The sequence below is a fragment of the Erithacus rubecula genome (assembly GCF_903797595.1).
Source record: "Erithacus rubecula genome assembly, chromosome: Z".
Taxonomy (NCBI): Eukaryota; Metazoa; Chordata; class Aves; order Passeriformes; family Muscicapidae; genus Erithacus; species Erithacus rubecula.
In genome coordinates this window covers 7,811,675-7,836,228 of record NC_136661.1, presented here as the reverse complement: position 1 = coordinate 7,836,228, position 24,554 = coordinate 7,811,675, and the positions used below count along the sequence as shown (strand labels likewise).

The window sequence follows — 24,554 nt, the reverse complement described above, 5'->3', positions numbered from 1 at the left end:
CTAATATAATGCACTAATTAAAAAAAATCCTCAAGACTTCGAGAGAGCTGAAGTCTGGAACTAAGTATTTATCTGCATTTTTTAATGAAAGTGCCAGTCAAAATATAACTCTTCCTTTTTTTTATTGTGCATAACCATACGAGTGTAATATCAATGAGTGTCTTGTGTGTCTTTCCCTAACAGGTTTGATATAGAGATAGAACCTTTGTTTGCATGCATAGCTCTCTATGACATAAAGGAAAGAAAAAAGGTAAGTGTGTATACAATATTTTTGTTCAGTTGGCCTGGGTTTTTATCTCCAGAGTAATAACTTAGGAAAACTTACAAGAAACTCTCTACTTTTTTACACATGCAGTCTGATCCAGCCAGTCCCATGCTTGCATTTTTTATTTTGTAGTTGTAGTTACAGCTTTTGAGTTGTTTTAAAATAAAATTTGAAACTTTTTTGCTTTACAATATAATCTATTTTTTCTTTTCAAGATCTCAGAAAATTTCCATTGTGACCTCAATTCTGATTCATTGAGAGGATTCTTGCGTTCTCATACACCCTCCATTGACTTGTCTACTCAGGCACGATCAGCAGTATTTTCTGTCACTTACCCATCACCAGATATATACCTGGTAATAAAGGTATGTTACAGTGCTACTTTGGCAGCATTCTGCCTGTTCCCAGCTGTTCCTGTTGCTCTGAGTTCACAGAACTGACAAACATGGCTTTTGTCTAGCTGACATGAATTATGATAGTTTTTAATAGTAGTATGTGAGCAGGTGTCCACTGGTATATCTCATTCTCAAGCTAAGAAGTTGTATTAGTATCCTGTGTACTGGTTCTACTAAGTATGTAGAATTTCCTATCTCTGCCTAAGGGAAATAAAAAGTATAGTGAAATAAGGCACCTTCAAAAAATTTATTTACATTCTGTGGAGGGGTTTTGGCATTGGTTTAGTGTACATTGCATCATTTTGTTTGCTTAATTCTGAAACTGAGTTAGCCTCAACCGCTTCATTTGGAATGTGTTAATTATCCTGATTTCTGTGAAAATGGAGCAGTAAGTGATTGACGCATATATATTTTCTGCTTTCTAATGGATGGAAGACTAGAAGGTTTAGTATCAGTTACTCCATAGAGACAGTTTTTGAACATTATATACAGCTATATATCTAGGCGAGCTCTTTCAAATTGCTGGAGAAACAACATAATACTATTTGGATGATTTTTTTTTCTTTACTAGTCTTATTTTACTGCTTTTTGTAGATAGAAAAAGTGCTTCAGCAAGGAGAAATTGGAGACTGTGCAGAGCCCTACATGGTTCTTAAAGAAGGTGAGGCTGGCAAGGTAAGTAAATAACTGTAAAGAATATTTCGATTAAAAATGCATGCTAAAAAAAAACAATCAAACAGAAAAAGACAGCAGAGAAAGAGTAGACCCTTTTAAATAGGATGGAATACCAAAACCACTGGGGGAAAAGCCAGTTAGCTCATCCATAGTGTAAGCAGTTTGATGTCTGTGGCCAACAGAAAGAAATCAGGAAAAGACAAGGTGCATTATTGTTACTGCGCTTTTGGAAATCAATACTGACAGAGTACTGCTTGAGTCATGAAGCAGATAGGGGTGAACAAAGGAAATGACTGAAATCTAGACTTAGCAGAAGTACTTGTTCCTCAGAGACGTGTGATTGATTTGGATGGGCAGACAGCCTGTTGTAGTGTGCAGCTGTCCAGTTCAGTACTGTTGTCCATGGATAATGTGAGTTCTGTTCAAGGAATTCATGGTCATTTACTTCCCTGGAATAGACTGACAGCATTTGCTGGGTTTCTATACATCTCACCTTTAGAATATTGCTTTCAATAAAATTTTTTCCTGTATCTGATGAAGGAAGTAGAACCTGCTAACGTTTCTGGTGGCTGTTCATTCTGGATTTGAAGATTACTACAAAAAGATTGGCTTTCTACATTTCTACAATACAAATGAACAAGTTGAAAATAGATTTAAGTGAATGTACAAATCAAAACAGCTACAGTTCTGTCAATGACATAGCAAGAAAATATGAGAGATATGAAAGCAAATTATGTACTGAACTGTAAATATGTAACTTACATTTTTGTCTATGGTAGCATTGCAATAACTGATTGCTTTTGAAACAGCCATTATTTTCTTTGTTTCAGACAAAAGAAAAGATTGAAAAACTGAAAGCACAAGCTGAATCTTTTTGCCAGAGATTGGGGAAATATAGAATGCCATTCGCCTGGATTCCCATAAGCCTAACTAATTTCTTCAACGTTTCAACGCTTGAACGAGAGATACAAGAAGCTGAAGGTTTAAACGGTACTTGTCTAAGTTTTCTAAGGCAAAATGACTCTTCAGTAGGACTGGGTGTAGGAAACAATGTTATTCACTATGGCATCAAAAGTGAATCACAGATTCCAAGTCATGTTTTGTCAGCTTTCCTTTTCAGCCTCAGAAACACAAGTTAATTGTGCTCACTGTGTCATGTCTGCATATTTATTTTTATGTCTGCTAAATATTCTTTCTGCACAGTTTTCATTGAACGCTAGCTTTGTTAAAGTAAAATTCTCTTTGCCTCATGGAGCAATACTGAGCAATCAAGATAACAAACATCTTGGTTTGGTAGGCAGGACCATTTTTCAATATGCTTTATAACCCATAAAAATGTAACTAAAAGATATAAATAAACTTTTGCTCTGCAGCAAGAATAATGTCACTTCAATAGGTGTGTCCTAGTATTCCACTATTTCACATAGTCTGAAGTAAAAGAAGCAGAATGTTTTATGTACTCTATCCTCTGATGTTGGTGAGATGTTCCTGTGGTTTCTTATGTATTTTGAGAATCTTTGTACTGCAGCTAAAAGCAAAAAACAAGATGATGATATGTTTTATTTCCCTTTGAAGGGAAGGGATCCAGTAGTGACAAGAAGGCAACACTGCTGCAGGCAAGAAAGCTTTCTGACAGAAGTTTAAACTCAGAGGACAACTATCCAACATCAAACTTCAAACCAACCTCTCTGAGCCTTGGCACCTTCTTTAAACAGGTACTGGATTTTCTTTAGTTCTGATTTCAAAGACATTTTTTATCTATGTAATATGAATTGTATTGGGAAAAGCTACCAGTTGTATTTGTGTGGGGACAGAGGACAGCTGCAATCAAGTACATAGTAACCCACTTGCTTTGATGCCTCAAGCACATGGTTCACACCTAAACCTTTGTCCATTATTATGGAGTATTGTTACAAAGGTACTGATTTTTGTGTTTCTCTTGGTAGGAAGGAGACAGGCTCAGTGATGAAGATCTGTTTAAATTTTTAGCTGATTTCAAAAGATCATCTTCCTTGCAAAGAAGAATTAAGACTTTACCAGGTACATAATTCATTTTGGATGAAAGGTGTTATACTTATTTTTCTTCCCAAAACTGTTCTGTAAATTCCAATCCCAAAATTTATTTGACTTGGGTTTAAACCCATAATATGTACCATTGTGGTACTTCCTGGGTTACTGGTGTCTACCTGAACACAGATGCCTTTGATTTTTTTTTTCCTGCATGAATGAGTATGGAGATTTAGATTTAGCTTGATATATTTTAATTTTTTTTTCTCCCTAATTTATAGTGTACCTGCTGAATATCTTTTGTTATTATTATTCAAACTGTTTGAAGAGAGTTCTTTAAAGCAAATTACTAGGACCTTGCTATTTCCCTGCAATACTTTGAAATGGTTCATAAAAATATGTACAAATGGATAAAAATATGTACACATTTCATCTCAGCTTGATATTAGGGTCAGCTTTAGTTAACAAAATAGAGAAGTACAGGCAGCTATTGTAAACACCTGACCAGCTTATTTTTTCTTTTTAAGTAAATTACAATTAAACCTCTTCTGCATTGTGGAGGAACCTTAAACATATGAACTGAGGACAAAGATGTTTCTCCTTTCTAGCTGATTGCCAGAAATGACAAGTCTGAGCTCCACAAATGGTTTTAACTTACCACAACAGAGAATTTAAATTGAAAGTCTGCTTATACTGGGGTAAATGTTATTAATATTAACTGTGTAACTGCCTGCCACAGAAAGCCTAGCTTTCCTGGTGGATAGTGCCTACTTTGGCAGAGATTAATTTGAGCAGAATCTGAGGGGAAGGGGGAGCAAGGGAGAACTGTATTAGCCAGCACACCTTCTGTTTGTCTCCCAGACAAATGTTGTATTACTTGTGTGTGAAAGACATTGTAACATCAGCCAGTGTATAATATGCCTTCTTTCTTTCTATTTTCTTTGAAAGAGTACAGGATACACATAAGGAGCTGTGTGTTGTCCTGATTGTGAAGGGATGTGTGTAGGCTACTTCCTCTGTATTTTTCTGTACCCATGCTTCCCTTCCCTTCCTAGCCCAAGAACCAGTTCTTTTTTCTGCACTATTGCTATGTAACCATACATATTGTTTCAATTTTTATTTTATACTGATAATTTTTTATATTTTTTGCTAAGATTTTGTGATTTAATTTTAAAGGAACACTTAAAGTGGAGATTTCTCCAGCTCCAGAAAACATTGGTTATTGTTTGACGCCAGAACTACTCCCATTGAAGCCATTTTCAGAAAACCGTAATCGCCCTCACAAAGAGATTTTGGAATTCCCAATTAGAGAAGTGTATGTTCCCCACACCATTTATAGGTAAGAAATAACATATATTTTTAACATTTCTTTTAAAAAGTGATTAAATTTTTTTCAGAAATAGAAACTAAAAATATATATTTTTAGATAATGTGTTGGGCTGATGATTTAATCTGCCTAGCCATTATAAAATCAAATACCTGCAGGTTATTCCATAATGTGTTTACTAATCTAATTATGTTGTCTTTTGAAAAATTTTTTATAACATTAAAAAAAAAAAAAAACCTTTAACAACTGTTACTGACTTGGCAGATATCTATCTATCTATGTATCTATCCAATCTATCTATCTAATCTATCTATCTATCTATCTATCTATCTATCTATCTATCTATCTATCTATCTATCTATCTATCTATCTATCTATTTCTGATGCTCTGTGGTTGTTTGGTTTTGGGCTTTTTTCCCAAAGTGGATTTTATTGCAGTTTTTAATGCTTCTGGTAAATGTTTATACTCAGTTGTTTCTATTGTTCATTTGAGTCATCTGACTATCTGAGGAACTAATGTGTTGTTCTATGAACTTTTTAAGTATGAATGAGCACTCCAGGCTATGTAATTTAATTTCTTTAAATCTGTTCTGTTAAGATTGTTTCAGGGTGATCGCAGTGCTCGGTAGCATGCAAGTGAGCAATTCCTGTCATTTGTTTCTTAGTAGTCTGGAACTTCTGAGTCTCCTATTAGAAACATGCATCAGAGGGATGTGTTTCAAGATGTTTGTGCAGTATTTCATTGCTACTGAGTGGTGTTAACAGTAATAACTAGCAGTAATTCTGATGGGGTGTATTGCAGTATTATAGATACAGAAATAACTTGAAATAATGACTTTTATCTGACCATTGTGTCAAGACAATGGAGCAATAATGCTTCTAGCAATAACAGTAGATTATTCTATTCTAAGGGGGATTTCTGATCCCTGAAACAGTATCTAGATACTGTATTGTATTAGGGGCAAAAATGTGACTATCAATAAGGAATCGCAGAATGAAGGTGCAGAATAAAGCAATGTGAAGCTTATTCATTTCTTGCAGTGGAGATTAGCAAAGAGTCAGCTCTCCTACCTGCTCACCTGACCCAATCCAGGAGGAGACAAGGACAAGACTTGTGGTTCTGTACAACTCAGACCTGTACTATGGCAAACTAATTTATTTTTGGGAGATGAAATAAATAGGACCTTCAAAGAAAACTAGAGATTTGTTTGGCTGTTGATGACATCTGGATTTGTGTCTCAGCTTTAAAGGAAAGCAAAAAGAGGAAGTGGCAAATCTTATTTTAGTAGCAACTTGTAGTAGCGTAGTGTTAGCAGGAAATAAGTAAGCCAGTTTGGCTACAGCCTCATCACAAGTTTTGGAGGAGTTACTCCTGGGTTCTGCCACAGTTCAATGGTATTCAGTCTCCTGAGGGCAGCTCACAGCACCAGTACAGTAAAATGCAGAGAGTTATGTAACTTCTGTCTTCTCTGTGTATCAAAGATGGAATTGGATGGTGGTAGAACTTTAATGGAGACATTTCTATAGGGAAAGTAGTTTTTATAGAACTGAAAGTGGAAATGTAAATGAATATGAGCAAAGATGCTTTTTTTCATTTAATGAAAAACTAAGACAGAATTTTAGCTTTCCTACTTGTTGTCTGGCCCCAGTAAGTGTCAATTCCAGTGTGCAGTCTCGCAGTGTCTAAAGGTCTGCTTTTGACAAAAAAACATTAGCAGCTGCTATGTTTCTGAGCTGTAACAACAGCTGAGTCTGCACAGAATATTCTCTCTTTAGTTCTCATGAAGTTCTCACTTCTGCAGCTAGACATAATGAATATCAAAGCCACCATGCCTAAGATTTAATTTGTGCTGTTCCTAAAGCAAATTTGGGTGTCTCCGCACTATCCTTCTATTTCCAGGGTGTCTGTATGGAATATATACATTCCCATTAGAGGAAACGCTTGCTGTTGCTCAACAGTCAAATTCTGTCAGCAAGAGTTACATGCTTAACTCCTTACATGCTTAATCTTTACTTTTAAGTCTCCATTTTGATTTTCACTCTAAGTAAAAGTCATGGCAACAAAACAAAATAGGGTCTGTTCAGCCTAACTTGTAATAACGAAGGCAACATCTATAAAGAATAGTTGCCTTCATTAATCTTTACTTTAATTAGTGAATCAATGGCAATGACACTGCTGATATGCATAGTTAGGTGATGTAGGTCAATGAACATGAAGTCCAACTGTAACCTGGCACTGCCGCTACCACAGCACCACGTCCCTTAAGCAGCATATCTGCATGTGACTTCACAACTTCCCTGGATAGCCTACCCATGCTTGACGACCTTTTTGGTGAAGAAATATTTCTTAATATTCAGTGTAAACGTCTCCTGCAGCAACATGAGGCTGTTTCCTCCTGTCCTATTGCGTGCTACTTCGGAGAAGAGGCCAATCCTCAAATGGTTACAACCTCCTTTTAGGTAGTTGTAGAGAATGATAAGGAGTGATAAGGCCCCCCTGAGCCTCCTTTTCTCCAGGGTAAATACCCCCAGCTCCTTCAGCTGCTTGTCACAGGACTTGTGCTCCAGACCCTTCCCCAGCTCTGTTGCGCTTCTCTGAACATGATCCAGCACTTCAGTATCCTTCTCGGACTGAGGGGTTCAGAAATGAACACAGGATTTGAGCTGTGGCCTCCCCAGTGCTGGTTACAGGGGGACAATCCCTGCCCTGCTCCTGCTGGCCACACTATTGCTGGAACAGGGCAGGATGCCATTGGCCTTCTTGGCCACCTGGGCACTGCTGGCTCATGTTCAGCTGCTCTCAGCAGCACCCCCAGGTCCTTTTCCTGTGGCAGCTTTGCAGCCACTCTGCCCCAGCCTGTGGCACTGCCTGGGGTTGTTGTGACCCAAGGGCAGGACCCAGCACTGGCCTTGTTGAGCCTCACACCACTGGCCCTGGGCCATGATCCAGCCTGTTCATGGAGCCCTATGACCCTTTGCATAATTTAACTGTCCTGCAATTCTCATTGCTTAGTTCTCCACTTGGTGAATACCATTTTGAGTCTGTGTTTAAAGTAACCCATGAGGAGTAGGTCTGAATTTCAATAGATCCAGATGCAAAGTGTTTAATGTTATTTTATTCTTCTAACCATCTGGTCTTATTTAAGCGATTTGATAGCATTTAGTCACAGATGAGTGTCATAGCTTGCTAGGGCCTTGAAGGTGATTTAATGTTTTCTAATTTTTGGATGTAAGTCTGCAAACCATTGTTTTTTGCACCAGTTCTATGCATGTAGACATTGGATGGGGGGGGGAGGTTGTCAAAGGTATTACAGAGGGATTAATTTTTTTATTTGTACTAGTAATAGCTTTTTCCTTTGTGATAGGAAAAGTGGAGCCTTCTGTTATAGTCTTTGAACTCAGGTCTTGCAAGTTTTTTTTTTTTTACTGGTGTAATGCCATTTTTTAAAATGATGTTATTTCTGATTTATGCCAGAGAGATCAGCCAGCCCACTTTCTTTGTGCACTGTGAAATTGAGCACTTCTTTTTGTTGTGTACTTACATTTCTTTAATAAAAAAATTTCCCTGAAAATGTCAAAACATTCCAAGATTTATTTCTTTCATAGCCCTCTATTTTTAATAGGAAAAATCATATAATTTAAAGTTTGCTTGTCATTTTATTTTCTCACTAAATATAAATGAAAATGATGCTGTTTACTTCCACTATGAAATGTTGGTGCTGGGGAAGAGGGATTTGTCACATCACTTCAGCAGTAACTCAGCTTAACCAGGCACAGGAAATCCTGTCTGTGATAGGGGTAGTACCTAACATTTAGGGGATTTCTGGAAGAAGGGGAAAAACCCCTTCTCTTTGTGGTTTTGTTTCACTTAATTGCAAACCACTTTGCAGTGTTCTCAGACTTGCTGCAGTCTGTAGTGTGAGTTTGGTGGTAATTATTCTACCCCATCCTTGACTAGTTTGGGGTGAGGAAAGGTTATTGGTGAACAGTGATGGCTCACTCTGTGCTATTGCTTTCACAGCGTTATTTACTCTTCTCTGCCTCTCTGCCCATGGAATCCAGAGAGAGCATGTCTACTACTTGTGAATCTTCTGTGGGTGCTTTGGTCTAGTTTTGGATCTGTCCACCAACTCTGCAGATGATTTAAAGTTTTAGCAATGTGAGAAAAATAGTTCAAGCTATTTTCCAAATTATCCATCCTGAAATACAGAATATATGACTAATACACATCCTCTTGAATGTGACATGTTGAAGTTCTGTCACTGTGCTATTTTCCTAGTCAATGGCTGAGTAGAATATTTGGTTATGCATCTGTGATGTACTTTTTAATTTTTAACCATTTTCTTCCTGAAGACTCCCCACCAAAATTGTGAAAGAATCCATAAATATTGAAAATTATAGCTAATGGTTGCATCAGCTTTTGTTTCTAGTACCGTAAGTTTTAAATGTCAATGTTAACTCTTCCATCACTCTTCACTTACAGAACATTCCTGGTGTGCATCAGTAGGGACTACTTGCACATATGTTCAGTTTTGCTGTGTATAGAATCTCATCACAGTCATCAATGAAGATGCCTAACATTCATAACAGGTTTGATGACACCTCACAAGAGGTGTAATGTAGCAAAGAGAAGGATTGTTTTATGGGCACATGTGCACAAGAAGTATCTACAAACACTGAATAAGAATGACCACAGGCTTGAAACTCTGAATAGATCTTATTTTGGCAGAGGATAGGTCTGTGTTGCTTTGCCCTTGGGAAGTGATTAAATCACTGCTAAACCCCATGAAAGTGTAGGAAGGTCAGCAAATTGGCATGAGTATTTCCACATCATGTCCTGTGCCAGGCTAGGGGGACCCTTAGCTTCCCCAGCAGGTTACTGATTCTGAAATAGTCTCTCATCACTCTTCTGGGTCATTCTCTGACCCACAGAAGCTGTTTGTATCTGTGCCTCACCCAGGACTCTACTGGCCTTTGAAACTGTGTTCTCAGTGATATTGGATGTTCTGCCATGGTTTTTGTATACTCATGCTGTCCTTTGAATAGCTCTTTTGTTTTTTAAACACATCTGACTGTATCTGGAAGTAGAGTCCTGGTCTTTCTGCAGGTAGAGAGGGGAGAAATTTAATCACACTGACCAGCAGTATTTGCTGTGATGTGTTGCTATAATAGTTCTGCTCAGTGCAGAACCTGGGGGGAGATGCAATGCCTTCTGGAGCCCACCACTTCCTTATGGGCATCCTAGCTGTCCTGTTATTTAAAAGACAGCAGTATTTGCTGTCCCATTGCCCCTGCTAGCTGCCAGGTGAAAATGCTCCTTCTTTCCTTCCCCTGAGGCTTTTGGAGTGTATGGATGGAGTGCAGGCAGTAACACAAAGGCAGTGGCCAGCAATGGGTCTATAATTCATGCCTGTGTGAGGGAACATCTTTTCATCATCTTCTCACCTTCCTGCTTTAGACATCAGCCATCACTTTCATCTCTGCAGGATATCCAGAGTCAGCATTTGCCTCTGCTCTTCCTCAGTACTGATGGTTTTAATACACATGTAAGCAAGATCCCTAAAACTGCTTCAGCATAAATGGCACAAGCTTTAGCTTTTCAGTCAAGTACTTGCTGGAATAATGCTTCCTTGCTTGTTGTAGTCAGCAGAGAGCTCTCTGTGTTTTTACATATCTTTCATCTCAAGTCACATCTAAAAGTAAAATCCAGTGCTCAGGTACATTATATAGATTTGTGACATCTTGTCCTAGGCTGCAGATTAATGAAGCGATGACTGTATTATTCAGCCTTCCCTACATGTATTTCTTCTCTTCTGACAGATGTAGTATTGACAATATCCTTCATTTAATATGTCAGTCCGCCAAGTATAATTCAGTAGAGGTTACCAATATATTTCGCTCTTTCACTTAGCTTTCTTTAATGTCATCTGGAAGAGAATTTGGCAAAGCAAAACTTGTACAGAAGGTAGTAAGGAAGAGAGGGGGCATTATTGTGAATGGCAGAAGTACCATTCTGAATGGTACTGAAGGGAAAGGCAAGTTACAAGCTAGTTTTTTACTAAGGCATGCCATGTGCCATGTAGCACATGTTGGTTGAAAAGAGTACCTTGGGCTGTGTAACTGAACAGTACTGTCATGTTTTGACACGTGGAAATTGGGAGAATAAACCACAGTTTTCTGGGTCTTGGGATGCAATAAATGGAAGATGGGCCATCGGACTTAATGACAATATTCTCCAAGGCTGCTTGACTTTTTCAGCTGGCAGTGGTACTGAGGAGATATCTTTGATAAAAGGAGTGCGATTCTGTGTGCAGCTTCTGACTGCCACCGACAAAAGAAATCATGAAAGCCCATGAGTAGTCCTCATTGTTTCTCACTGAAAGCCAGCACGTTTCCTGCAATACTACCCTTACTCCTTACTCTCCGAGGACAATTCTCAGTGAGAATTCTGTATCAGACTGGGAAAACAAGACTGAAAACATGATTCCAGAATATCTGCATAATCCAGATGTACCTGAAATCTCAGATTTGCCATAAACTTCACCAGATAAAAATCTTTTGATTAATATTTTGACTAGTCTATTGGAATTATACATCAGAAGAATGACCTATGCTGCCACATTCCCCACAGAAATCAAAGGCACTTTTTATGTTTAGTGATATGTTCATGTACAGAAGCTAATAAACAGCAAAGTATCCTATATTTCAAAGCATTCTTTGTATTATTACTAATAAGAGGTAGCTTTTAGAATTATTGTTTCAAATTTTCTTATTTGTATTTACTCAGGTTCGTTGATACTGCTTTTTGGTTTGTATAACCTAGAAATATATGCCTTTGTTTTGCCATAAGTTACAAATGTATGAACTTCAGTTGTTGATTTCCTTGTTTTTATCACCTCTGAGTGATTCTTTCCTGCTTCCAGAATCTGATTATTCATATCTAGAAAGGAGCTGCTTTCTTGAGAGATTCCTGCTTTTCATTATATCAAGCGATGACTGTTTATTACAGAACACAGCTTAGTGTACATGAAACCTTAAATACAGGATGTTCTTTGTGTCACACTAAGAAATAACCTTTTCTTTGTGGACTCCTGAAATTGAGGTGGAACTCAATGTAGGTGGAACTGAAGGACAGGGAGAGGGAGGCGCAAGATGCTCATTTTAGTGTACTTAATTTTTGAACAGGAATGCTTGCCATTTACCCATTTTATTCTTCCTTATCTTTCTTCCAGGAATCTCCTCTATGTTTACCCTCAGAGGCTGAATTTTGCCAACCGCCTGGCTTCTGCAAGGAACATCACCATCAAGATCCAGTTTATGTGTGGTGAAGATCCATCCTGTGCAATGCCAGTAATAAATGATGAGATTTCTTAGCAGGCTTTTGTTTACATGCATTCCTGAGAAGCCTCTCACCACAGATTGTAATGGGGCCTCTAGGAGGCCTAACACAGAGAGCTTGAGAACCTTTCATTCTCACCCTAAACTTACCCATAACTAAAAAGATTTGTGATTCCAGTGGAACCAGAGGCGTATTGCTCTCTCTTATCTTAATCTTTCTACCCTATTTTCAGAAGAATGACATAATATTACATCAGTATCCTGCTGAAATTTCTGTGGATAAAATTCACAGAGCTTCAGAGACCTTTTAAGAATGATGTAGTCTATTTTCCAGGGTAACTCCTCTGCATACACTATGTTTACACAAGCGCTCAGTTATTATGCTGAAAGGTAAAAGTTGAAATCTTCATTGCCTTAACATGAATGGATGCACAATCATGCAGTATAGGCAGAGCTTTCCGTGTTTGAAATGCACTGTGTATTAGGGCATGTGTGTGCACTATTAGCAGAGCAGACAGTCCTATCTACAGGTTATTCTGCGTCTCTCACTTTTAAGATCATCTATTGAACTTTACCAAGCTTCAGAGGTTCAGTTTGAAGTGTTCTAAACCAGATACCTGTGTCAGCCCAATTTTTTTTATATATTTTCAAGACAATGTTGTTGGCTACTTGAGAATGACATTGAGACAAAAATCAGTTATTTTATGTGTTGGAGAAGGGAAACAATGAGTGGAAATACTGCTTTGAGGGAACTTTAGTTCAGCAATCCATTGGACCAAGGACTGTCACCCAACCAGCCTTTATCAGTGTCCTGACATTGTTTAGTATATACTTAACAGCCTTGCTCCACATAACCTGTGGACCCAAAATCAGAGCATCAGCAGTGTTTTCCAAGCCACATTTCTTCTTGAGCTAGAGCTGTGCCATGTGAATGTGACACCTTCTTTTACATAATACTGCACTGTTGGTTTCCTTAAACTCTGCCTGTGTTATGGTTAGGGTTTGACAAATGGTTAGGACAGACACAGTTCGTCTGCCTTCCCTCTCCACTGTAAGTGACCTTCTTCTCAATACATATATATATACACACTTGCACAGTGCAGAGATCTTGTCTAAGCTTATCTCCCAGGGCTCCCTTTAAATTGTTTGATTTCAAGACCTTACCCTGGATGTGTGTCTCAGGAAAACAAATCTAGCACCAGAAATGCCTATTTCTCTTCATTGAATTTAAAGGGACTTTGGACCTCTATGGTAAGGTGAGATGTGTCTGACCGTGAATGAGCAGGCTACAACTGAAAAACAAAACTCCTAGAAATACTTTTTATTTAACTTTTTAGCACTTAGATAAAGACAGTGTGACTACATGTAAATGGCTTGCAATAACCTTTTTCCTATGATTGTTAGGTTTTGAGTTCATGACTAAATAATGTGATGTTAGTCAGTCAGTGACTCTGGAAATAACTCTGCTCCATTTTCCTGGTGTTTTACCTGGAATGGAGTGTGCAGAAGGTGATTAGTAATGAGACATTTATGCCAACATGCCAAGATGAAATCGAGGAAGCATTTTATGTCTTCAGATACTGTTTTAAAATTTATACAAGATGATGATAAATAAATGCTTTGGAGTTACTTTTCTATTCCTCTTAATGTAGGTAATTTTTGGGAGATCTTCAGGTCCGGAATTTGTCCAAGAAATATACACAGCTATCACATATCATAACAAGTAAGTGTTGTTACGATTCGTATGACTTGAGAAGTATTAATCATGATCTCTTTATATAATTGTTATCCTACATAGTTCATCAAGGAATGCCATTTTAAACATTTATGTTATGTGCAATTTATCATATCTAATTTGGACTGCTGCATTCATTTCCGTAAGTGACTGTTTTATAAGTGACCATTGTTTGAAGCTTTTTTAGTAGTTGAGAATATTCCTATCATGAAGATTAAGGAGCAGGAGACAGCAAAACTTTTAAGATCATTCACCTCAATGAATTCATAGATCCAAAAGAGATGAAAGGACATTTTCATTGTCATTAATGAGAACTTGGGATTTTTGATTTGCAGAATACTTGTGCAAAAATTCAAAACAGAGATTGAAACCTAGAGATAGGTGGAAGCTGAAACTGTCTAGCTAATACTGTTTTCTTCTGATTCAAAGCTATAGATTGTTCATAAATATAACTTCCAGATTCATAATTCACAAAAATATTTCATAAACACAACACATAACACATAAAAATGTGTGTATATGTATGTATACTTTGTTAACTCAGCTGTATTTTCAGGATTTATCTGGTTTTATAGCCACAGCATCTAAAAGCCAGCTGGCAAATTTACCTCTTGCTCGGTGTTATACTTACATTGGGAATGTGCTTGGCTTTTTTTTTTCTTTTTTAAACAGATCCCCCGACTTTTATGAAGAAGTGAAAATTAAACTACCAGCAAAACTCACAGAGAAACATCATTTACTGTTCACATTCTATCACATCAGCTGCCAACCAAAACAAGGAGCATCTGTTGAAACCCTCCTAGGGTATTCAGTAAGTTCCATGTGATACATAAGAGTGAGTGTGTGTGGGTGCATGTGTGTGTGGGTGTGTGTGTGTGTGTGTGTGTGTGTGGGTGTGTGTATGTATACCCCATACAGACAGATTTTCTGCTTGTCAGGAATTTTGTCACTTGTTCCCTTACTGGTTATGGCAATACATCAAACCAGTGGGAGGTCTAAGTGTGAATTAATAGAAACTAGATGTCACCTGAGATGTGTTACATCTTCATCCTGTAATTTTACTGTGTTAACTGCCTTTGAATTTAATGAATTCACCTGATTCAGGTGAAATATGCATCTATATATTTGCAACAACAATGCTTTATATCACATAATCTCATTATATTAGATTCTAGTTATTGAAAAAAAAAAAACCAACCCAAAACGTTTGTAATTACAATTATTGCTGTTACCATGTTCATACATGAGGTAACAGTTAATGTAATATTTTCAGTTAGGTTTTATGTGACATTTTATTTCTGTTCTGAATTGTCTTTTATTCACATAAACATTTAAAAAAACAGAATGACTCTAAAAGCTAAAATATAATTATTTTGCCTTCTTTATCTTCATGTTGAGACTATCATGTCGTAGGTTAAGAAATACATGCTCTAGCATAGTCTCTCTGACGTTTTTCTTTATCAAACAGTTTTTTTTAACGGGAGAGATTTTAATATTAAATTAAATAATTGAAGATGATGATTCTTCAGGTTTGAAAATGTCCTAGAGCTGTGGTCAGCAATTGAGCTGTAGAGCCATACAAATGCTTTATTTGTGTCCTATGAAGTTTGGGAGGCAGTTGTGTTTGTATGTTTTTTGTTGTTTGCTTGTTTCTTTGTTGGCTTTTGGAGTTTTTTAATTACAGTACTGAGAATCCTTTCAAATGAGCTTTCTTTTATGGGCAGTTACAGTCCCATCAGTATTAGTGGGCTTGTTAAGAAATAAATTAGTTCAGGACCAAGATTTGACACAGATGAGGACTTAACTTTCAAGTTTCTGTTCACCTAAACACAAAATGTTTCTGCCCTGTGGCATTCAAATGCCCAGCCTTTTCCAGACTTGAACAAAAAATTAAATATGTCCAAATATCAGTACAGCAATATCACAAGTCAGTCTGGCATGGTGACCACAAGGAAGTTGTTCAGTTTAATCCCAGCAAAACTTCAGCTGTTGATTTGCTTCAATACCAAGAATTGGTGTATTAAAAATACATGAATTTTTAAATAAATATGTGGATTCCACTAAATCCTTCCGACAAGATATATTAGAAAAATGTGTGTCACACATGAGAAACTCTGAGTTTGTTTTCTTCAAAAGAAATGGTTTGTAAAAGAGTCTTGTACATTTTTCTACAGTAGCTATCAGCTATCTTTGAATTTAAAATGCAAAGAAATTACTGTTGAATGGGTTAGAGCAGAGAAGCTTGGGTCAATATCTCATTTGTTCTTTTGTTGACTGTATCTAACAAATTAAATAAATACGTCTAATCATATATCATCAGGAATATTGCTGTGCTTTCTCTTCATTTGTTTCAGTGGTTGCCAATTCTACTAAATGATCGTCTTCAAACTGGGCATTATTGTCTTCCTGTTGCATTGGATAAACTGCCTTTACACTATTCAATTCACTCTCCTGAGGTAACAAACAAAATTATTAAAAGATAGCATTCTCATAATATAGGACAACAGCATTAAGTGTTTTGCGAGCTAACATTGCTGTCTGCTGGTAGGCAGTTCCTCCATTTTGATCTTTAAAATGGGAATGTCTGGAGAAAAATGATGTTATTTTTGTTGTTATTGTTATTGTCACTAGTGTTATTATTTTATATCATTAGAGAGTTTTTTTAGAGGTTAGCTATGCAAGCTAGTTCTTTTAAATTGTCTAATCAGGGATACATTTGTTCAGTGAGTGTCGAGAGTAATTCAATTTCTGCCATAGGATAATTTGTTCTTTTTTTCTGTGGCTTTGTGGAAGGGGGAATAGAAATTGAATCAGGTTGTATTACTGGAGCAGAAAACCATGCCTTCTCAGTAAACATGGCATGTAGAAAACTTGTCCAGAGGGTTTAAACTCTATCACACCACCATGGAATGCCTTTGGCAATGCTTTGACCAAGATCCCAATTCTTTAATAATATCCCCTCAGAAGATGTACATTTACTAGATCTGTGCTAGACATCCAGCTGAAATTCTCTTTTCAGTGTATCAGCTTCTATGTCTATGACAACAAGGAGATGCTTAGCTGTCATCCTCTGTATGGCACTGAACTTGGATGTCTAAAATGAAGTGAATAGTGGGAATACCCTATAGACCCTCATGTAAACAGACTTTCTGTTTGAGCATTAAAAGGAAGATGATTACCTGTTTTTTTTTTTCATCACAGAAAATTCCATCTCAGACACCACCTATAAAGTGGGTTGAAGGACACAAGGGTGTTTTCATTGTTGAAGTTCAAGCTGTGTCATCTGTTCACACCCAGGTAATGCATCAGAGGTAACGCACAGCTGTAGTTTCACCTCAAAGAAAATTCAGATATTCAGGCCAAGTTATCAGGTTTATGAAACAGGTGTTTAAGCCTACACAGTTAAAAAAAAAAAAAAATCAGGAGCTGTGGAAATAAGCTAATATGGTCCATGAACTAAATCCATTGGTGAAATGAGATCTATTGGTAGAGATGAACAAATAAGTGCTCTTGGCAGCAAGTCACACGGAGCAGTAGGGAGCTTGGTGTCCTCTCAGCTCAGCAGGAGTCTGCTCAGGCTGTGATTGAGCAGTGCTGCCAGGGCACAGTGCCAGTTTCTGCAGTCTGCGTCTTCTGTTCTTCAAGGCTAGTTCAGACAACTTGTCCACATCTCCAAAGATACAGCACCTCCCTGCCTCTATGGACAGGTTATGCACCACCTTACTATGTGCTAAGCTCACTTATCAATTCCAGGTATTTGGGGACACAAGCTTAGTGCTAGGTGAGACCTCAATGATTCTGATCATTTAAATGCCACAGGAAATTGGATCTTTGCCCTTCTTAGTGAGATGCTGGTTTGAGGCAAATCGACATTTTTTTTTGTTTCTGCTGCTTTTCAGTGACTCTTACCTCTTATCCCATTCTATCCATATTCCTGGTAAATATGTCCTAACAGCTGGAAACCCTGTGTTTGAAGCAGGTCCATCACCACTTTGCAGCATGCTTTTTAAATACAAGTAGGACATACTCATATGGCACATAACTTGTAGGTAGCTGGAAGTCAGGTGTGAGTGGCAGAGGGACTATAGAAAAATGATGTAACAGGAGTTTTATCAGATAGAAGGAAAAGTCTTTTCATTACATGAAAATCAGAAGCAATCAGTTTAGTGAGGGCAATAACAATCTGAATTTGAACTAGATGAATAGGAGCAAACAAAACACTGTTAAAGCTGCTTTACAAGTTGATCACTCAGAGCAGCCACTACTGAAATTCAGAAGGGTGAAAATCTTTCCTTTCATCCCCTGAGGTGGCACAATCAGGCTCTTCTTAGCTGTAGCCTGAAATACATCAACTTTGTTAACTGTCAATGTGCTGTATTTGCAGGACAACCACCTGGAGAAGTTCTTCACCTTGTGCCATTCTCTGGAAAGCCAAGTGACATTCCCCATTCGAGTGATGGATCAGAAGATTACAGAGGCTTCGCTGGAGCATGAATTGAAACTCAGCATTATCTGTTTGAATTCTTCACGTCTTGAACCTCTTGTCTTATTTTTGCATTTGGTACTAGATAAACTTTTCCAGCTGGCTGTACAGCCTATGGTCATAGCTGGCCAGACAGGTATTTACTAGTTCATGGCCTTCAAGAGGCTTTGCAAGCAACCTAGAAATGTGGGGGAAATTGTTGCTAAAATATTCAGGCTTGGATTTAGCATTTATGATAGCACTCTTCAGAAAGAGTTGTACTGTTCAACACAATTTAATCAGGCTTAACTGACTTGCTGCTTTTTCTCTTTTCCCACTTCATATAAAACTTTTAGTCTGTAGTTGGGAGGTACATTAAACTGTAGTATTTACTTATCTGGAAATATAGGTCAGAAACTGGGTTGTGGTTCAACTTTGTTTGTAATTGAGTTGTTTTGCAAGTAAAACACCAGAAAAATCATTATCCTACAACTGACACTGCTGTCTGCACCATATCCTCTGCCCAAATATCTCTAGACAGGGTTGAATGAGCACCCAACCAGAGAATATAACACTGAAGATTGATTTTTGTTTTACTGATGTGCCAGTTGCCCATAATACATGCTAAGTCCAGAAGAATGGCATACTTGCAGACCATGATGTACTTAATTTCCTATCTCATTCAGATAATCAGCACTTGTCATCCACTACAATATTTGTGCTAAAGCCTGCTGGCTTGTATTTGTCTGTTGCTGGACAGTAATGAGACATAGTATCCTACAAGATGTTTTATAGGAAATGTGTGAAGGCTGCTAGAAAAAACTGTAATTAACAGTTACAGTCTGCTTTTATTAGCACAGAATGACAGAATAGAAGTGATTAGATGAAAGTCAGTGGGTCTGCTGAAGAGTGTTGTTTGGCCTGTGTAGACTTTGGGTCTGGTCAGGCATAGCAATTACTGTCTAAAACTCTTGAATTTGTTCAGGACTGAATTGAACTTTGTAAGATTAGTCATTGATAAAAAAAATGCCTTCACTTAATTATGTTATAACCTTCTGTACTGACTCTAATTATTGCCTTTGTTTCACAGCCAACTTCTCACAGTTTGCCTTTGAGTCTGTGGTTGCAATAGTGAATAGTCTCCACAACAGCAAAGAGCTGAGCAAGGATCAGCATGGAAGGAACTGCCTCTTAGCGTCTTATGTGTACTATGTATTTCGTCTGCCGGACCCACAGAAAGAAGTAGTCAAACCAGGTATTATTGGTTCAAGGGGTTTTTTTCTTGATACATAGTGCTTTCGAGAGAAGGGCTTAAGACACAGACCTGTAAGATAGCAAACACAACGGCTCAGACCCAGACTGCATACCATTTAAGCACTACACTGTTCTGATTCACCATTCTTCTCAGAGGTAGGTCAGGAGTATCAGTGCTGCAAAGAGCAATATGGACTTGCCCCTCATAATCTCCATCCCTCAGTTACTAATTTAAGATGAAAGGCTGCAGTGTGAGATTTCTACATCTACAAGCAATGTTGTAGCTTCCTGAAAATGGGTGCAAGGGAGATCACCTAAACTGAAACTTTTTCTAGAAGAATTTTTCATGAATTAAAATGGCCCTAAGATGCCAAATTTTTATTGACCTGTACATCAGTCAATTGCTTTCCATGCAAAGTAAATACTACTAAGTGATATAGTGCCAAGCTCACCCAATATGTCCTTTTTCATTAAGGATATCATTGGAGGATAAAATGCTGTATGACCAGCAGGTTTAAACAAGCTGATCCTTCTCCTCTTCTCAACCATGGTGAGGCCATGCCTGGAGTGTGGTGTCCACCTCTAAACTCCCCAGTACAAGAGAGATGACAGAGACAAACCAAGGGCCACAAGAATAACAAAGGGTCTGTAACATCTCTGAAAAAAAAAAAAAAAGGCTCAGAGAGCTGGACTCTTCAGTCTGGAGAAAAGAAGCCTCAGGGAAGATCTTCAGTGTACACTAAGAGAAGGGAGAGTGCAAAGACAGAGCCTGCGGTTTCCAGTAATACCCAGTGACAAGATCAGAGGCAATGGGTACTTAGTGAAACAGAGAGAACATGAAGAAACACTTTCTCTGTGGGTGACTGAGCACTGGTACAGGTTGGCCAGAGTGGTTGCCCAAGCCTCTCACCTTGGGGATAGTAGAAAACCACCTGGTTGTAGTCCCAGGCAGCTGACTCAAGGTGGCCCTACTAGGGGTTGGACTAGATGGCCTTCAGTGGGCCATTCCAACCTCAACTATTCTCTTATTCTGTTGCAATCATTATCATAAAGCCTATTGGATTCATTTCATGAATTGATATATGTTAAATGATTTACCACAAGCAGCTGTGCTGGGGAAGCTAAAGATAGGTAGGTCTTTTTCTGTTTTGAATATTAATTTAGATGCCCCTTTAGGGACATTTTGACTGATGTTTGGATATGCTAAAATCTCTGAACTCACATACACTTGGGAATTTTTTGTCCTGGAAAAATAAAGTTTAAGGTGAAATTGGAAACTAGATATCATTTAGTGAAATTCCTGATGGCAGTGCTCCCTGCCTCCTTGGATACTTCAAAATGCTATTAAATCATATGTGTTGAACATGGTGGTTTTTGTTCAGGCCTATGAATATTGTCTTAATCTACAACAAATTAAAAGGAGCTGATGGCAAGAAACAACAATAGTAGTAGTGCTGCTACCTAGTTAGCCCTGTTAGTCTTTTGGTAGTGCTTATGCAATCACCCAGTGAGCTGTTGACTGGGGTAATATCTGTAACTTGTCATTCAGTGCCTGGGTAGATTGTTAGTGAAGCAGGTGGTAGCGGGTTTTTCAGGAGCTTTATTCTTCTCAAAATGCTGATGTTGCAACATCACTGAGCAAAACTGGTTTGAACCTCATGTTTTTCTCATATATATGTCCTTTAGTCTTAATTCAAACATCTTGCTGTGGCAGGTGGAGGCAGCAGTGCCATTTCAACAGAATCTCGTTACTACACCTTTGGACGCACTTCCGCGGTGTCTGTTGGAAATAAACTCCTGCAGAGCCGAGTGATAAGCTGCAGCAATCCTGACATCACTGTTACACAAGCTGCTGCTGATGAGGAGGTCAAAAGTATCATGTCATCCAGGGTAAGAGAACTAAGTCAAGTATCTGAAGAATGGTGTGGCTCAAAACCTAATAATCTAGATTTTGTTGTTGATGGTTGGATTTGCTCCTTGTAAATGTACTGTATGTATCACCAGAAGCATGTGCTGATTTGGTATAGATACATGCAAAATACCACTGCTAAATTCTGATGCTTCTTACCAATGGAGAACAAGAGGTGAGAATTCTGTCTCTTTTCTGTGCCTTAGACACTCCACAGAGGAGTATGCTTTTTTTTTTTTTTTTTTTTTTAATGTGCCTCACTCACCTGTTATTCCAGATATTTAAGTTCTGCTCACATCTGGTGACCTGGTCTGGTCCAAGTCATAGAGTCAGTACAGTCACAGACCTTTCTTCCTTTTTTGTTTGTTGTTAAACAGTTTCCTATTTAAAAAAGAAAAAAAAATTATATTACAGATTTATATCAGCTGTAATTTTATATCAGCTTTATATCAGCTACAGTGGAGATGCCATGTGCATAATTTGTACCTGGGTCTTTCCAAATACTTCATTCAACCACAGAGAGAAATACAAGCTTCTGCTGCATTCTCATCCACTGCTATCTATACCACCACTGGCTTGCGGAACAGAAAGGTCAACATCACATAAGAGGAAGGATTTTACTTCCCTGATTGGCACCAGGTGCTTGCTGATCTGCAGCATCCCAGCCCACTCAGAGCTTTATAAGGATGGCTGTGCCCAGCTGTCTGGGGAAGCCAAAACTTGGAGTTTGCTACTCAGTTAGAATGAAAAGCTAGAGCTTTTTCCTCTGGCAAAAGCAGGAAATTTTTTCCCCTATCCTGCTAGTTGCAGCCCTGGTAGAGCTCTACAGCAGTACATCTGGTGAGGTCTGAACTGTATCCCCTCTTGCTTTTATTTGAGTGTTATGTATGTAAAATATTGCTTCTCAAGTAAGGTATTTTCAGAAATATTTTTAAGTACTTTCTCTATTGAATGAACATGTGCCTCTCCATCTAAAATGAATAGGCATTGGTCCTCAGCTAATTAAATCAGAACTACTAAGATACACAGGCTTTGCCTTTATTTATTTGATTTCATACAGGCATTTATATTCATCCATAGCAATTTTTAATAATGCGGATTTGAATTTTATGACTTTTACTCTAATGTACTGTATCCTGGGGTAGGAAGAAAACCAAACCAGAGCTCAAAGCATTTTTCTGAATTAATAAAAAATTAAAATGTTTGTATTACAGCTTCATCACATTGATAAGTGTAGCAATTTACAATTGGTTACTGCCATTTCACTGCCTCTTAAATTGGCATAACTTTTAATGGAAGGAAGACTTCAGAGGGCTAATTGTTTTCAATATAGAGTCGGGGATAAACTTAGACCTTTTAAAGCATGAACAGTGTTCTCCAAAGTACAGCTGCAGTGCTGCCGTTGGACACACGATGGCAGTGCTGGCATTTGCACCCTGCTTTCTGCTACTACTGTCAGGTGTTCTTCGGCCTTGAGTGGGAAGGGGGATGGGAAGAAGGAAAGAGAAGAACTGTTTAGATGAATGTCTGTGCATATCTTTAAAAAAACCCAAACAAACTCCCCACTGCTGATGATTCCTTCTTTGTTAATTAGATCGAGTTACTTGTGAATTTACTATTGTATATTTCTTCCATCTGTGTCCCCCAGCCTATGGATCACAGCTCCAGTAGGATGTCTTACTATGCTGAAGGAACAAATGACGTGTCAGGCCTTTGTGCAAGCACCAGACCATCCAATAAAAAGGTAGTCTATGGCTATGAATGAGGGAGCTCCTTACAAAGCCTGGAGTATCCTGAGGTAGTCCTGGGAATTAGTGCTTCTAAATGTGGAGAGGGAAGCAACAGAACAAAATATCAACCAGTTTTATCAAATAAATCAGTGGATAAACATTACTCAAACTTTTTTTGCTTCTGCTCCAGAGTCTTTAGATTCTTTATCCAGATTTAGACAAGTAGCAGCCTGTCTGTATCCTCCCTTTGCTCTCTTTCTCGAGGTCCTAGAGCCTCAGTCGTTTTCCACTGCTATTCACCCCTGGATACATGTCTTTACATGTTAGAGTAAACTACATTCAGAAATATTTGCCTCCTCTTTCTTCTGTAAAGAATTGTTTTCCTTGTCCTTTTTTGTCCCTTTAGAACCAAGCTTTTTGTAATCCAGATTTGAATTTCCTGAAAGTTTAGATAATTGGGATTGTGTGTCTTTTATTGAGATATCACTGTAGGAAGCGTTGTCTCCAACTACAAATGTTTCTACAAGCTCTGCTGTTGTTATTGCTCTGTCCTTCTCTTCTGCTACAGAGTCAATCTTACTTCTGTGTTCTCTCAGAATAATCTAGATGTGCCAAACAAAAATGCATAGGAGGTAGTGGGAAGTGAGACTGCTCCCTGTCACGCATACAGTGACCTCAGAATGGTCCAAAGGCATTTCCCTCTTCATTTATCTATGTTTCTGGATCCACAGAAAAATGAGTCTCAAAGTTTGTTGCCAACAACATTCTTTAAATGTCACTTTGGTCAAACGTGGCTTCTGATCTTACAAAGATGCCCACACATCCCCATCCAGCTGCTCACCCTCCAGTACGGAGAAGTTTCCCACAGGGAAGATGTTGAAAATGAAAGATGAGTTGATTGGAAAGCCATTTTCCAACAGTCTGTGTTTATTATGTAGCATTTCCATGAGGAACTGGCATTGCAGATGGTGGTCAGCACGGGCATGGTGAGAGAATCAGTCTTCAAGTATGCCTGGTTCTTCTTTGAGCTCCTGGTAAGTCTCAACCGTGGTATTTTACAATTAGATAATGGTGGCATGTAGTAGGTGCCCCAGGTACAGATTCAAATGGGTGGTGACCTCTTCAGTTATTCAGCCCTGTGTAAAGGAGAGGTCTCAAATACTGAAAGTACAACGAAAGAATTCTTCATATTCACCCTCCTTCCTCACTGTGGCAGTGATGGCAAAGTTCTGCATGAACTTCATGATCAGTAGTCCACAGTTTGCAAAAGACTGAGAAACACTCAAACACCAAGCCTATACTTATCATTCAATATCTGTTCCTGTCTTTTCCATTTTGTTAACATCATGGAACAGTGGCAAAGCTCCATAAACTCAGTTTTACGGAGCCCTGAGGTGATGCACTGCAGTGGAAAAAACATACTAAATTCCACTGTCAGCATGTGAACAATGCAACAT

The 24,554-nt window shown here is 38.2% G+C and overlaps 2 protein-coding genes across 2 annotated transcripts in view; one reads left to right on the top strand and one right to left on the bottom strand.

Annotated features, from left to right (window-relative positions):
- Positions 1-24,554, bottom strand: part of LOC306814396 (putative COBW domain-containing protein 7) — a gene marked incomplete at its 5' end in the record, with an annotated part of 373,307 nt that overhangs the window by 35,422 nt on the left and 313,331 nt on the right. The window lies entirely within an intron of this gene.
- DOCK8 (dedicator of cytokinesis 8) overlaps positions 1-24,554 on the top strand; it is a 70,300-nt gene that overhangs the window by 12,696 nt on the left and 33,050 nt on the right. Inside the window, 17 exon segments of the mRNA XM_079329955.1 lie at positions 184-250; positions 481-630; positions 1,255-1,335; positions 2,166-2,325; positions 2,911-3,050; positions 3,282-3,375; positions 4,519-4,681; positions 11,902-12,019; positions 13,660-13,730; positions 14,415-14,553; positions 16,097-16,198; positions 16,944-17,039; positions 18,127-18,361; positions 19,295-19,459; positions 21,173-21,348; positions 23,016-23,111; positions 24,036-24,131. Of these exon segments, the coding sequence (XP_079186081.1) occupies positions 184-250; positions 481-630; positions 1,255-1,335; positions 2,166-2,325; positions 2,911-3,050; positions 3,282-3,375; positions 4,519-4,681; positions 11,902-12,019; positions 13,660-13,730; positions 14,415-14,553; positions 16,097-16,198; positions 16,944-17,039; positions 18,127-18,361; positions 19,295-19,459; positions 21,173-21,348; positions 23,016-23,111; positions 24,036-24,131 (2,149 nt within the window).